Here is a 15045-nt window from a genome sequence, read left to right as displayed (position 1 = left end):
TGTACGCAGCTCACAGTGCTGTACCATATGACTTGCTGTGAGCGGCTCACAGTGCTCTACCATATGACTTGCTGTGAGTGGCTCTTAGTGCTCTACCACGCGACTTGCTGTGAGTGGCTCTTAGTGCTCTACCACGCGACTTGCTGTGAGCGGCTCACAGTGCTCTACCACGCGACTTGCTGTGAGCGGCTCACAGTGCTCTACCACGCGACTTGCTGGGAGTGGCTCACAGTGCTCTACCACATGACTTGCTGGGAGTGGCTCACAGTGCTCTACCACATGACTTGCTGGGAGTGGCTCACAGTGCTCTACCACATGACTTGCTGGGAGTGGCTCACAGTGCTCTACCACATGACTTGCTGGGAGTGGCTCACAGTGCTCTACCACGCGACTTGCTGGGAGTGGCTCACAGTGCTCTACCACGCGACTTGCTGGGAGTGGCTCACAGTGCTCTACCACGCGACTTGCTGGGAGTGGCTCACAGTGCTCTACCACGCGACTTGCTGGGAGTGGCTCACAGTGCTGCTGTACCACATGACTTGCTGTGAGTGGCTCACAGTGCTGTACCACATGACTTGCTGTGAGCGGCTCACAGTGCTGTACCACATGACTTGCTGTGAGTGGCTCACAGTGCTCTACCACACGACTTGCTGTGAGTGGCTCACAGTGCTCTACCACGCGACTTGCTGGGAGTGGCTCACAGTGCTGCTGTACCACATGACTTGCTGGGAGTGGCTCACAGTGCTCTACCACATGACTTGCTGGGAGTGGCTCACAGTGCTCTACCACATGACTTGCTGGGAGTGGCTCACAGTGCTCTACCACACGACTTGCTGTGAGTGGCTCACAGTGCTCTACCACGCGACTTGCTGGGAGTGGCTCACAGTGCTCTACCACGCGACTTGCTGTGAATGGCTCACAGTGCTCTACCATGCGACTTGCTGTGAATGGCTCACAGTGCTCTACCATGCGACTTGCTGTGAATGGCTCACAGTGCTCTACCATGCGACTTGCTGTGAGTGGCTCACAGTGCTCTACCATGTGACTTGCTGTGAGTGGCTCACAGTGCTCTACCATGTGACTTGCTGTGACTGGCTCAAAGTGCTCTACCATGTGACTTGCTGTGAGGGGCTCACAGTGCTCTACCATGTGACTTGCTGTGAGTGGCTCACAGTGCTCTACCATGTGACTTGCTGCGAGTGGCTCACAGTGCTCTACCATGTGACTTGCTGTGAGGGGCTCACAGTGCTCTACCATGTGACTTGCTGTGAGTGGCTCACAGTGCTCTACCATGTGACTTGCTGCGAGTGGCTCACAGTGCTGTACCATATGACTTGCTAAGAGGGGCTCACAGTGCTCTACCATATGACTGTACCAGATGGGACAATTATTGAGAATGGCTCAATACCCACCAGAGTATGAAGGCTGCCTTGACACCAAATTAAGCAGCATTTTCTGCTCTTCCATGAGCTTCTGTAACTGTTCCATCTGCTGTTGTTTTAGCTGCTCTTGTTTCTGCTGTTGTATTTCTTTAAGCTGCAAATGAAAAATATATAATAATATAAATTGCAGGTTTATCTGACAAACATATGATTGTATAATAGAATATTAAAAAAGAGGAAGGCTTTGAATACCAGCATGCTGTGACTTGTAAGCCTCCAACAGCTGATTATTGATCCCCTACCTCTGGTTTAAGAAAACCTTCACTTCAAACATAGCCGGGTTTTTACCAGGACAAGTTTAGTTCTATGTAGCTGGGACGCCACGTACCGCTGGTTTGTGGTGTCACGTCAGCATAACAAATATTTCTCCAAGTCCCAAGTGTCAAGGGCTTTTAATTAAAATATAATAACAACACCCGCAGTCAGACACAAATTAGTAAATTCTACCTTGCACGGCTCCTGAGCTCTTCTATATATTTCACATGACTGGACAATGAATAGGGTAAGAGTTATTACATGCAATTTACAAAGTAAACAGTGTGTAAATGCAGCAGGCTTCATCCACCCATTGGCCTCACAATACTATTCATTTACTAAGTAGACAGAAATAAAATGAACATTTGGATTTACCTGCTCAAGTTTTTTTAAGAGTGGATCATTCAGTTCTTCTCTTAAAACTTCATCCTCTCTGAACAATGGTCTACTCTGCGGCCTGCTTCTACTGCCTTCCCAGTCAATGGCAGGGTCTTTATAGATTGGCATCTGTCCTTTGGTATCCAAACGTAGTTCTGTAACATGATCAGACCTCTGTTGTGGTGGATTATAACTGGCATCTTGCTGTTCCACAGAGCTCTCACCAAGTAGGCTGCCACCAACAGCAAAAGGCATCAAACCCGACAGAGCACTGGAAGGCCTCAATGTCTGCATGTTTTCATTGGATTCCAAGCTAGGGAAAGCAGGATTTACAATGACACCGGCACGTGCAATACCGGGCATGTATTGTGCCATAAAATTGGGGTCTGTGCTGAATTCTTGAGAAGAAATCATTTCTGGAATATTCCACAATCCATGTAAGTTCTAAGAAAACTTCATTGTTAATTCCATAATTATTAGCTCCGGAGTCATTAAATCTGAAAAATAAAGGCAAATGATATCAGAGTTCTTGTAAGGAAGTGAATGTATTTTTAAAAAATTTTTACAAGTTCAGATTTTACAGGAAAATCGGTAGGGCACTGGTAGAAAACCGGATAACATGCCTTAGTGTAAATTAAAAGAATATTAGAAGTAACCAAAAAGGGCTGTTTTTCAGCCAGGTCCTGTCTGGTCAGAGACCTGGTGCAAAAGGGAGTCAGGAGTCAAACCTCGGCTCCCAATCTCTTTCACTAGCACCATCCATTTCCCATTTAAAGTGCTTTTTACCTATTAGACATACTGCTATTCTGATTATTTTTTTTATGGATAGCTCTGATCAATTAGAATGCTGGATACACATTTCTGCTCTGTGACTGGTCAGCAGCATCCATCAATCAGTTCTGGGAGCCACGTAGTTGGTATAATAACCTATAGGCAATTCCTCTCAAGCTCAACAACAGACAGCTCAGGATACGGCTGGGTACACACTACAGTATTTTCAGACGACAATTGGGTCAATTGAGTGATAAACAACCGTTCAGGCCAATAACACATTAGTGTATATACTTAAATGATGAACAATAGTCGTTTCAAAGTACTGATTGTCTTTTCATTTGATTGTTCAGCAGAACTATAAATCTCATTCAGCTATGGAACGACATCCTTCCAATCCTACAGTGTGTATGTACTCACGATCAGGATCTCCATGAAGTTTACAGAGTCATGATCTTTTCAGCCGACAGTTATGATAGATTGAGACCATAGATCTGAGGGTAAATCTTGTAAAACATGTATAGTGTGTACGCATGAATCTGCATGCTGATCGGGACTTTTTTCAGGTGTTGGTAAAAAAGTTGTAGATAACACATTGGTCGGAAAATTCTATAGTGTGTACCCAGCCTAAGTAAGCAAACTCTAGGGTCTGCCTTGTAAAGCCACCAGAGATCAGGGATCTTCAGTATCTTTTGGACAACTTAACAGCATTGTCAGGTACCCTGCAGTCTCATACTGGTTGTAATCAGTAGAGTCAAGCCTCCACCAAACAGAATGGGGGGATATTAGTCTTTTTCAACATTCAGCTTTGTTACCAAGGGTATATTAAATGCATAAAATCTCAAAGCCGTTGTGATGGTTCTCTGACAAATATCTGTTTTATCTACAGTTTGTGTCTTGTGCACCACGTAGTAAGCAACAAAAAAAAAAAAAGGGAGACCATTGTATTAAACTGTGTTCTATCAGCAGTAGTGCTGTGACATTTAATGAAAGTCTAACCGAGAGAGAGCAGAGAGCAGTCTGACAGCTCGTCCTGCAGGCTGAGCTGGGTTGTTAGAGTGCTAGCTCTCAGACAGCTTCTGGCACTATGTAGTAAAGCAAACAAAACATAGTTGAAAAATGTGACTGGTCCATTTTAACAGAGTTAAGTTGTTCAGCTCGGATAGAAGTGTGTGATGGCTCCGACTGTTCTCACCTGTCCCAGCAATGATGGTGTGCGGCTACAGTTGTTAACAGGAGGTCCCATTGGGGCACTGAAGGTATACATGGAGAGGGGTTATCCCTAAAAACACTCCTTGCTCACTTCCAGGTTTAATCTCTCAACAAAAAGAACATTCAAATGTATTCATTCTATTATATGGCAAGTCTTTCTGGAATGCACATTTTGTGCTGTGTGTTAAGCAAGTTGTAATGCACAGTGCTACAGAAGTGTTCCTAACGAACATTGTATTATCAACATCACTAAGCAATGATAAATGTGTGTGTCACTATAGAGTATATGTACACCTATACTGTATGTGTTATATAGGAAATATTAGTGTTGCTTTTAATTCAGACTCAAGTGATATCAAGAAAATAGTTTGCAGTTAAAATAAAGATAATTTACAATAGTTTTAACTGCTAAATGACCTTCAAATAATGATATAACCTATTTCTGTCTTTCCTCAGTTAAATTTTGCAGCAGTTAGCTCAACAGGGTAGATAACGTTACAACATAACCTAATACAATGAATACATATAACGTTGATACGTACAGTAATATGCTACCACATTTCACACTTAAATCACTTAAAACACATTATAATATTTGTATTTATAAACATATCATATCCATTCAATAGACACAGACTGTATATACATTCAGCAAGTGTTATATTATAAGAGCATCACTCCTTAAGTTTATTCCCTGCAGTTACTTATAAACAGTATGAACTGACAATAGGCAGTGCCATAACAGAACTTGTCCACACAATCAGCACATTAAAGTATACATCCAGATTCATAAAGCAAAGCAAGTTGTATAACACTTACTTCCAATACTTGCACTTTATGTTCACTCCAGTTACCCAGAGACCAAACGAATATTAAATACCCAGTTACGCTTTACTACTGCCAAACCCTGTACAAACAAAGCTCTCTAAACCAGTACGTCGCAAAGGATGCCGGGAAACGTAGTCCATTGTTCTGGTTCGTGTGGAACACAGAAGCGCGTTACAGAAGAGGAAGTGACTACGTCTCCCAGCAGCGCCTCCGGAAAGAACGTTGAGCGGTGTGAAGGATTGTGGGGGTTGTCATCGGCGGGAGCTGGGAGATGTGTGGCGCTCTCAGTTAATCAGCTGTAGCTGCACTGTGTAGTCTGTACCTGTCTGTGGGCATAGTGTCACCTGGTCATGGGCACAGTGGTACCACATGGGCAGGCACAGAGTACTAGTGCTGAAGTCACACAGGGAATGTGTTACTGTGTATTGCTCCACTTTTGGATTTTCCAAGTCTTTATAAACTTTAGGGTACTGTGACTGTGCGACACTTAATATTTGTTTAATAGGATTGCTGCTGGTAGACTACTGTCATTTAGAGAATATAGACATAGAGGAAATGTTTAATTGCTGTACAGTAATGAACCACAAACTATTTGTCTGAAAACCTAATGTTATACCCTGTAATGTCTGATGAGGGTTTCATCTTTTGCCAGTATACAATATAAAGGTATTTACAGGCCAATCATTCCACTACTGCACTGTATATTTCTCTTAAAGCAGAACTGTATTCAAATAGAAATGTATTAATTGCAAGAAAATAGTGGTCATTGTGAAGTCTAGGGTCATGGATTTGTCCAATGCATTGTAAGCATTTGTCCTCTAGAATGTAAGCTCTCAGGGGCAGGGTCCTCTTCCTATTGTCCCACGTCTGTCTACTGTCTGCTTCCTCGTACATCCTGTCACGTCTTTTACTGCACTTTGTGAGTCCCCATAGCATTATTCACACTCATCTATGCTACTTATATATATTACCTCGTATTTGTTACTGGCTTCTGTATCGGGCGCTATGAAATCTGTGGCGCCTTATAAATAAATAATAATGCATGAATAGCATGGAAGACTTAATATACAGCGTTCAGGTTCTCTTCTCTCGAGAGCCATCTATGGCAAATATGAGGCCCTGCGCCCAGAGTCGGCGCTACCATTAGGTCATTTATAATGGTTGGGGGTCTAAAACACTGAATGAGAGACATACTATCACTCATCCAATGTTTTCAAAATACCAGCAGTGGCCCCACGCAGAGCGTTGACCGCTGACATGGAGGAGAAGAAGCCAGCAGTTTCTTACCAGTGAAGGTGTCTGCTGCCCCTCAATGTCAGTGATGGGCTCTGAGAGTGGTACTAGGCTGTGTGATGTCACTGCCCAGTGCCACACTCCCAGATGTAAGGGAACATGAGATGTCACCCCACCTCTGGCCTGCTCCACCAAAACATATGCTGATCCTGTCTGTGCAATCCATTTGTGACCACCCTCTTTATCAAACTAGAGAAAAATGATTATTGCCTTAGTGGCTGTGGCTAGACTACCAGAGGGGTAGATGCGTGAGCTTTTGAAGTCGGGGGCAGATCTGCTGTGCTCTACTACACAAGATGCTGCAGGATACGTCCAATACCTATGTGGATTATAAATTCGCAAAAGAACGCACAGGAAAATAAAAAAAATCTTTAATGTCACCTGTTAATAATGTAAGCCCTAGATTCCCAAACTGTGCGCCACGACTCCCAGGGGTGCCGCGGCGCTGTCACAGGGGTGCCGTGGACAGGATGAAGAAAAAAGAAGAAAATAAAAAAAATGTAAAAAAAATAACCAAAACTGCGGCGCCCGGGACCCAGCATCACGTCATCACGCCCGACATATTCAAGGAGAAGCGGCGGGAGAGAGGAGGATGCTGGGTCTTGGCCGCCACCGCATTAGTAAATTTTTATTTATTTATGTTTTTCTTCTACCTGTCCACGGCGGGATATAGAGGGTGTACAGCGCAGATGGAGAGGGGGCACAGCGCAGATGGAGAGGGGGCACAACGCGGATGCAGAGGGGGCAGAGCACGGATGCTGAGGGGGGCAGAGCGCAGATGCTGAGGGGGCACAGAGTGTGTGGATGCAGAGGGCACAATGTGTGGATGCAGGGGGCACAGTGTGTGGATGCAGGGGGCACAGTGTGTGTATGCAGTGGGCACAGAGTGTGTGGATGCAGGGGCACAGTGTGTGTGGATGCAGGGAGAGCAGAGTGTGTGGAGATGAAGGAGGGCACAGAGTGTGTGGATGGAGGGGCACAGTGTGTGTTAGCTGTAAATTATTCGTTGACAGAAATATAATTGAAAATATATACAAAAATATTATTTTCCCTTGGACTTATGTGTATTATTTTTGCATACAACTAAATAAGTATTTCTGTTCTGACCTAAATACGTATCACGTTTTTTTTACTACTTATATAACAGGACTGCTCGATAATTATTTTGGGGTGCCTTGAAATAATTATGGAGTCTCTAAGGGTGCCGCGAACTGCAAAAGTTTGGGAACCACTGATATAAGCATTAATGATAAAACAGCAAAAAAAAGTGTTTGTTTTTTTTTTTTTTTTTCATTAAATACATTTATTAGAATGTTATGTCTACTAAACATAAAATAAATTTTTACAGTTGCTCGTGATTGCAAACACGTGTTATAGCATGCATACAAGACTGTCAACACTAGTGATCAGGACTCAGACTAGCTCTTTAGCTGGCTTAAGAGATATGGCAGAAAAGCAAGTAACTTTCAGACTATCAGAGCTGGATTCGAACGGGGGTGTGTGCATTTGGCCCTTACTGTACACTGACTACAGCAAAACGCCCCTTCCCTGCCCCATTCACTCCCCGGAATGTAGGCCGTAGTAAGTGTCCTTTGCGTTCATAGATGCAGCGGACAGGGCTGTGTTGACGAACGTATCTCCCGCTTCTGGGCAGGCGCAGAGTGATTTTGTGTACGATATGCTCAAAATCAGCAGATACCTGCCTTGATGAATCAGGCCCTAGCTCATTATTCCATTTTATTTGTATGTAGTCTTATCAGCATCGCTTTGATGTCCCCAGATGTTTAGCTTTTATTTAGAATGGACTTAGGGACCTATGACAACAATTATGATTAGCCTATCAATAAAAAATACAGTCAGTGATCCAGTGCTGCCTCCAAATGCATATACAAAGTGCCTCCCCAATTAACACTCAGTACTTGGTGACACTCTTACTCAGTTCTCCCTTTATCTAAACTAATCTAAAATAACTTACTTTAATCAGAGTTATCACGATCCAGCTGAGTGCGCATGACGTGTGTGTCACAGGTTTAATAAACTCAACTACCTGGTTTGTTTAAAAAATATGAAAACTCTCTCTGTCTATCCCACACACTAATTTTAGCCTTACCAATTATGCCATCACCAAGGTTTGGTTTGAAGAGCTGACACTCTTTTACTCAGGAAGCCTCTGGTTCTCCCTTTCTAAACTAATCTATTGCAAGTTGCTAATTAGAGTTTTCATAAAACAAATGATCTCCCCAGACCCAGAGTTATCATTAACCAAATAATCTCCTGTTTTAGCTGTGTAGTGTTCTAATACCAAGCTAAGTCTGACATGTGAATTCGCAAGAACACAGATACATGATATTATTAAGTGTACTTTAATTTTGAAAATTAATCCACAATGATTAAGATGAAAAACAAATAACAAAAGTGATATACAAATATATTATACCATATTTTCTTTTAACATAAAAAGGAGTAAACAACATACTGGTAGGTTAATTGGCTGCTGACTAAATTAACTCTTGTTTGTTTGTTAGAGAATTTAGACTGTAACCTCCAATGGGACAGGGACTGATGTGAATAATAAATATCTCTCTGTTCAGCGCTAATATTTGGTGATAATACCTGTCTGTTATGAGCAATTCCCTACAACATTGATGGCAAATTCTTACAATTGACGTCAAAACCAATTGTGCCCTTTTTTTCTGACATAGTTCAACACCTGGATCGTGAATTTTCCATTTTATCTGTGTTAGGTGCTCTTTGCTCATCCAAATGTATCAAGCTGAGAGTTTTCTGTCGGGTTTGAAAAACCAATCAGATTCTAGCTATCATTTATTTAGTACATTATACAAAATGATAGCTAGAATCTGATTGGTTGCTATAGGCAACATCTCCACTTTTCAAACCCGCAGGAAAACTCTCAGCTTGATACATTTACTCCCAGAAGTATGTGAAAAATGTAAATCACAGGTAAAAAAAAATTGTAGAACTTAATTACAAGTGATGAAGTACCTGAAAGTGAGTGCCAAATATTTATAGGTACATGACCTCAACCACAATTATGATGCCACAAAGAATTTCCAACCACTTTGTAACTTCAAATCCCCTTGAACATGTGCTTCAATAATAATAATAATAATAATAATAAATGCCTCTAAGTTAGCTAGTGTCACTTATTGTTTTTTTTCACAAAGTGACTCTGTTTTGTGTATTTCCAAACACTCATGGACACTCTCCCTTTGATCTTTCTTCCAATAAAATTTGGACAGGACATCGGGAATTAGGACAGGAATATTTTTCATGACATGTTCAAACTTCAAATATGGTTACTTACTATCATAAAATACAGGGAAGATAAATACATATATTGAATTATCCTTTTTTAGTCATATATAAAACCAATACACTCACATTGCTTAAAACAGTGAATCATATAATTCCCAAGCTAGGGTAAGATAAACTCTCCTACCAGATATTAAACGATGTAACTGTGGGGAAATAAAGTCTTTATCCCGAGTAAAGGTCTCCAATCCCTCCTCTTTTATACACCACTTTTTTCACCAGGCATATTTGCTCCAATGTCATAGTCGTGGTCACAGCAGTCAGCAAAAGATAGTCCTGGATTTTATTATCTCTTCTATTAACACTTCAGACAAATTCTCACAGGATGTGATATAAATTGGTAAAAGCCTAAAAAGTGTTCTCAAAACAACAATCCCTTGAAATAAAATGTGTGTGTTTTTTTTACATAAATCACTGTGGCAAGCCATAAGAATGTTTTTTATTTTTATGTTTATTCAATATTTGTATTATGTCTGATAGTGTATTGCTGAATGCAGAGGCAGAACTAGCGAGTTGTGGGGCCCGGTGCAGGGAGGCGGGAAGGAGGGAACCCCAACCTTCAGCATCTACTATGCAGAGGGCCCCATTATTTCCATGGGGCCCGGTGCACGGCACCTGCCGCACCAATGGTAGTTCTGCCACTGGCTGAATGTACTCCTGAATAAATGGTGAGGATGGGCTCTGCTCCTACTCACACCTCAGTGACCTATATTCGTTGCCCAAAGGTGACTTTTACAAATACCTTCAAATCAGGCATCTATTAACTTCCTTACCGTTGAGCATTCCGGCAATAGGCCCTCCTTTAGCCAGGTATTACTCCCCATTAACTAAAGGTAGTAGTAGAGCCAGTAGAACCCTCTGGTATAAAACCTTATTGAGTCTTGATATCGCTCCTAAGTCTAAACCTCAGATCCAATGGGAATCAGACCTTCAGTTAGATTTGTCAGAGGAAGACTGGGAACATATTTTCGCCAACTCCTTTAAAATGTCCAAGTGCCTTAATCACACTGAGATGTTGGTAAAATTATTGAATAGAATATATGTTACCCCAGACAAACTTCATAAAATCTGGCCTTCTATATCCCCACTATGTTGGCGTAATTGTTCTGAGCGTGGCGATATTTTTCATATATTTTGGTCATGCCTGGTAATAAGGCCTATATGGAATAAGGCCTTTCAATTGATAAGCTCAGTCCTTCGTCACTCGTTCCTCCCCACACCAGAGTTAGCTTTATTGCAATATTATCCCCCCTCTCTTCCCAGTTGGGATAGATACGTGACAGGCCAGATACTGATAGCAACCAAAGCAGCTATAGCCCAGGCCTGGAAGCAGCCTCATCCCCCCCTACTCTGGCCAAGGTAATCTCCAAAATTAATTTCAATTTCGAAATGGAAACCCTGAGTGTCCCATATTCCACGTCAACATCGTCCCCGCTGATTAAGTGGAGAGCCTGGCATAAATATGTGACAGATAGGGAGGGAAATCCATCACGTTCGCTTACCTCGCCCTCTAATGACAATGACGCTGGTGAATGATCTTTTGTTTGATGGGGTGTAAAGTATTAATCAAGCCGAATGTACACAACGTGTAGTCAGTTGCATTTGATTTTGACGCTGTATTTTTTCTCAAGGATATTGTGTATGTGTTCCATCCCCTTTATGTACCCTTTCCCCTTTTTTTTTCTTCTGTACCCCCTTTGAAAAACCTTGAAAAAACCAATAAAAATTTTATTTGTTAAAAAAAAATGGTGAGGATGATGTTGGTATTTACCTTGTTCCCTTTTTTTTTTCTTCAGGCTGCTATTAATGATATATAATTCTGGTCTACCATGGCAACCACAGTCACGTGGCACATGATGTAGTGAGCAGAGAGGCTTGGCAATGCCGCTCTGAGCTCTTTCTGCACTGTGACATCCTCCTTCTCCCCCCTCTGCGATCACATGACATGCTGAGAGCTGTGAGCCTGTGTAACAGAGTGCCTGTGTCTGGCAGCCATTTTTGTTTGTCAACCAGAAACCTTTTGAAAAGAAGATAGTGATTTGTAGGAGGATAGCTAAGAAAAATAACTATTAGATGCATGCTTAAATGATACGTAACTTGAGATTTAAGGATTTTCTGTATTTTTTCCCAAATAATGATGAGTGACTTCTTTTTCACACACACAACGTATATGTTCTTGCATAACACTATCAAATATAACTATAAGTTTAGTAGCACCTAAAAAATGTTCCATTGTGTGGAGTATAAAGCTTATCTGTTGTTCTGCAAAAAGTCAACTTGTGGGTTGCTAAACACTTTATCATAGCAATAAGTCTTTCAAGTGCATTGCATCAATATTTATGTTCTTGTGAAGTGTTTACTGAATTTAGAAATCAATTGTAATGTGCTTAGTCTCTGTTTCAGCTCATCCCATTTCTGCATGTTAATATTTTTTGTTATTCAGTTGTAATAGAAGTATCTGTGACTGCTTGACATATAACCTCAATTTCCTGAGAAGTACATTCTTGTTGGTTCTTTTGAGGATGGGCAATTAACATCACAAGCCTATCCAATGTATTTTGTAGTGTGTTTGATCATCTTCTCCATCCTCTTTATTTCTCTAATCCTGATCCATGTTCGGACGCCCGTCAATTTGCGTAGCGCATCTTGTGTGAAATAGCTCTGCGCATGCTAAGAAACGGACATTACGCCAAGGAATACAACTGTATGCAATTCATGTCCGAATACAAATGACACGAATGGGGGAGGCAATTATTCCTGTAAATGATTATGTGATACCCCAAAACTTGAGTACCCTGGAGTGTATCTAATCTATGTAAATATATGTGTGTACTCATGGCTGAGTTCATATACATGCCTGGTTAGATGTGGTCACATTTGTTAATTGTTATAGGTGTTTATAAAGATTTAAAAAAAATTAAAAAAAAAAGATTCCTGGAGGGAGAAGTGACAGTTGGGAGTGATTGGTGGTTGCCGGGGGTGACAGGGAGAGAGGAGTGTGATGCTCAGGACCAGTGAGAGAGAGATCCCTGTGTCTGATAAACGGAGAGTGAAAAGATAGGGACAGAATGAAAATGGAACAAAGTGATATATAAGCAGATGAAAAGTGAAGAAAGTGTAAGAAGAGAAGAGGTGAGAAAAAGAGAGGTGTGAGTAACAATGAAAATGACTAAACAGTATAGAGATCTGTGAATACACAACACAGACTGAGCTATGTACTGAGGACAGTGTGAGAGGACAGAGACAAGATGGAGTTGTACAATAACAGTTAGGCAGACACAGCTCAGCATAACTCCCACCATTACATCACTGACACTGAAAACATCAGCAGACACTTAGGGGCACATTTACCAAAACTCGCAAAATATGAAAAATAGTTTTCAATCCTTATCGCATTGATAAGGATTGAACTATTTCTCGGTAAAACTGCTGTTCCTGTGAAGTGGAAAACATACTTACCACTCAATCTTTGTTCCCGAAGCAGCATGCGATGAACGGGGCTCCTCTTCTTACTCCAGTGCGCATGCGCCGAGTGAAACCCTCGGGCATGCGCACAGACATCTCTGCTACTATAGTTGCAAGGAGCGAGCGGTGAGTGACAGGGAGGGATCATGTGATCCCTCCACACATGCGCTGTTCAGAACTGACAGCACTGAAACTTTTCATTTATGATGTATGCCAGCTTGAGCTGACGTACATTAACATGTTTGAAAAGTTAATTACATTTATTGTTAAATAGCGTTACTGAGCACTCCCCATACATTGTTATGGGGAGTGCTCAGTAAAACGATAGGAGATGCAAAGCAGCAGATATCTGAGGGATCTGCTGCGAAGCTACTATCATAAATAGAAAATTAGCATTTAATCCCCGAAAACAACAGTTTTACAGGGGGGGAACCTTTGTTAAATAGGCCCCTTAGACACATGTTACTGATCCCTATATACTTCAACTGCTTATTAAAAATCAGTTTTTCAGGGAAAATACAGAAATAGTGTTTTACCAAAATCTTCTTGTGAAGGTCTACAACCACTTAATAAAGTGACTATTTATAAAGTCCAACGGGATAAAAAGAAAAAAAGAAATTTATGGGCCCCAACCACGTGCACCACTTCTATACATATAAATATTTGATGTAGGTCTTAAAGTTGTATTGAGGAATTAAGTTATATATTAATTTTAAGTACATATATATATATATATATATATATATATATATATATATATATATATATATATATATATATATGTGCGTGTGTGTGTGTGTGAAGATTAATAATTTATTCTGGCAGAAACATCCATAGACATAGACATAGACATAGACATCCATAGACATAGAATTCCAATAAGATGTCAGTGTTATTAGTATGATGGATTTAAAGGTTTAACAATTGTAAATAGTTTTAAAGTGATAAGATATTGTTTAAAAATAATTGTGCGCTTCTAAAATAAATATCAGAATAAATCTTAATAATAAAAGAAAATTAGTTCAAAATACACTTGTGTCATTTTAAATCTGTGTGTGGATAAATCTCCTTACCTCTCTGGTGCGTAGAAAATCTGAAGTGTTGAAACCAGAAAGAGAACTATCTAATATTGGTAAGGTACAATTTCAACGTATTACTCTAAATAACACCACACAGGGTATTACAATTATACTGTTAAGAGTTGTTCTGTTATTTTGTGTTACCAATTTTTTTTTTATGTGTTAAGAGGTGACCTTTTATTTTACCTAATCATGTACGTATACTGCAGTCTGTTGTGTGTGTTTACTTAGCACAAGTCCCTGTTTAGCCAGAGCGCACTTGCAACCATATTCAAATCAAAATGTATCTTGAGCTACGGTCAAGTTCTGTGCTTTATTTCGTTATTTAAACCGCACTTGAATCAGGCCCAAAATGACATTGGTTTGCTGTATAGCTCAAATTGTTGTCAGTGTACATTGTGCCGCACATAAGTATTAGATCATACCTTTTTAAAGCCTTTTTATTAACCGGACTCTCTGTACAGTAAAAAAAGAGTTTATGTAGTGATACTAGGGATGTATCAAGGCAAACGTGGATCAATTGTGGGGCAAAATGACTGCACCAAATGTATCAAATTAATTAAAGTCAAAGGGGTTTATTTTGTGACCCCAGTATTGCTCCACTTTTGCCTTGATACATAAAGCACCAGGGAGTTCTCTTTCACTCCGTTTCTGATCAGCCTCAAACCATCATCGCCTGCTCAGTTCCCATCTCCATCTTTTTTTTCAATAATTTGATATATTATTTGAATAATTAAACGGTTAGCATGATAAACACTATAATATAAAAGAAAGTAATGAACAGGTCGAAATACAAGGTAAAAACATAGCCAAGAATGACATTATTCAAAGACAGAGTTCAGTCTTCCCCAGTGAAGAGGGTGGGGCTTGACTAAGCAATTTTACATGCGACAGGGGGCGGTAACATTATGATGCGTTTGCCTCATTGCTTGACCTATGGATTTTCCTTGTTCTGTTTTAAGGAGGTCTGTATAAAGTTAGGCCAATAG

General features: G+C 40.7%; 1 protein-coding gene and 1 long non-coding RNA gene across 3 annotated transcripts in view; one reads left to right on the top strand and one right to left on the bottom strand.

Moving 5' to 3' along the window:
• The window catches only part of CPAP (centrosome assembly and centriole elongation protein), a 28108-nt gene extending 23085 nt beyond the window's left edge, over nucleotides 1-5023 (bottom strand). Inside the window, exons 1-3 of the mRNA XM_075198884.1 lie at nucleotides 4878-5023; nucleotides 2073-2572; nucleotides 1413-1536 (exon numbers count right to left, since the gene is read on the bottom strand). Coding sequence (XP_075054985.1) covers nucleotides 1413-1536; nucleotides 2073-2489 — 541 coding nt within the window. The 5' untranslated portion in view covers nucleotides 2490-2572; nucleotides 4878-5023. The remainder of the gene's footprint in view (nucleotides 1-1412; nucleotides 1537-2072; nucleotides 2573-4877) is intronic.
• Nucleotides 5024-12497: 7474 nt separating this feature from the next.
• Nucleotides 12498-15045, top strand: part of LOC142140903 (uncharacterized) — a 96531-nt gene continuing 93983 nt past the window's right edge. For both annotated transcript variants that reach the window (XR_012688585.1, XR_012688584.1), the window contains exon 1: nucleotides 12498-12644. This is a non-coding gene — a long non-coding RNA (uncharacterized LOC142140903). The remainder of the gene's footprint in view (nucleotides 12645-15045) is intronic.

This window comes from Mixophyes fleayi, chromosome 2 (genome assembly GCF_038048845.1).
Source record: "Mixophyes fleayi isolate aMixFle1 chromosome 2, aMixFle1.hap1, whole genome shotgun sequence".
NCBI lineage: Eukaryota > Metazoa > Chordata > Amphibia > Anura > Limnodynastidae > Mixophyes > Mixophyes fleayi.
Note: the sequence above shows the minus strand (reverse complement) of the source record. Positions and strands in the feature narration are given on the sequence as shown.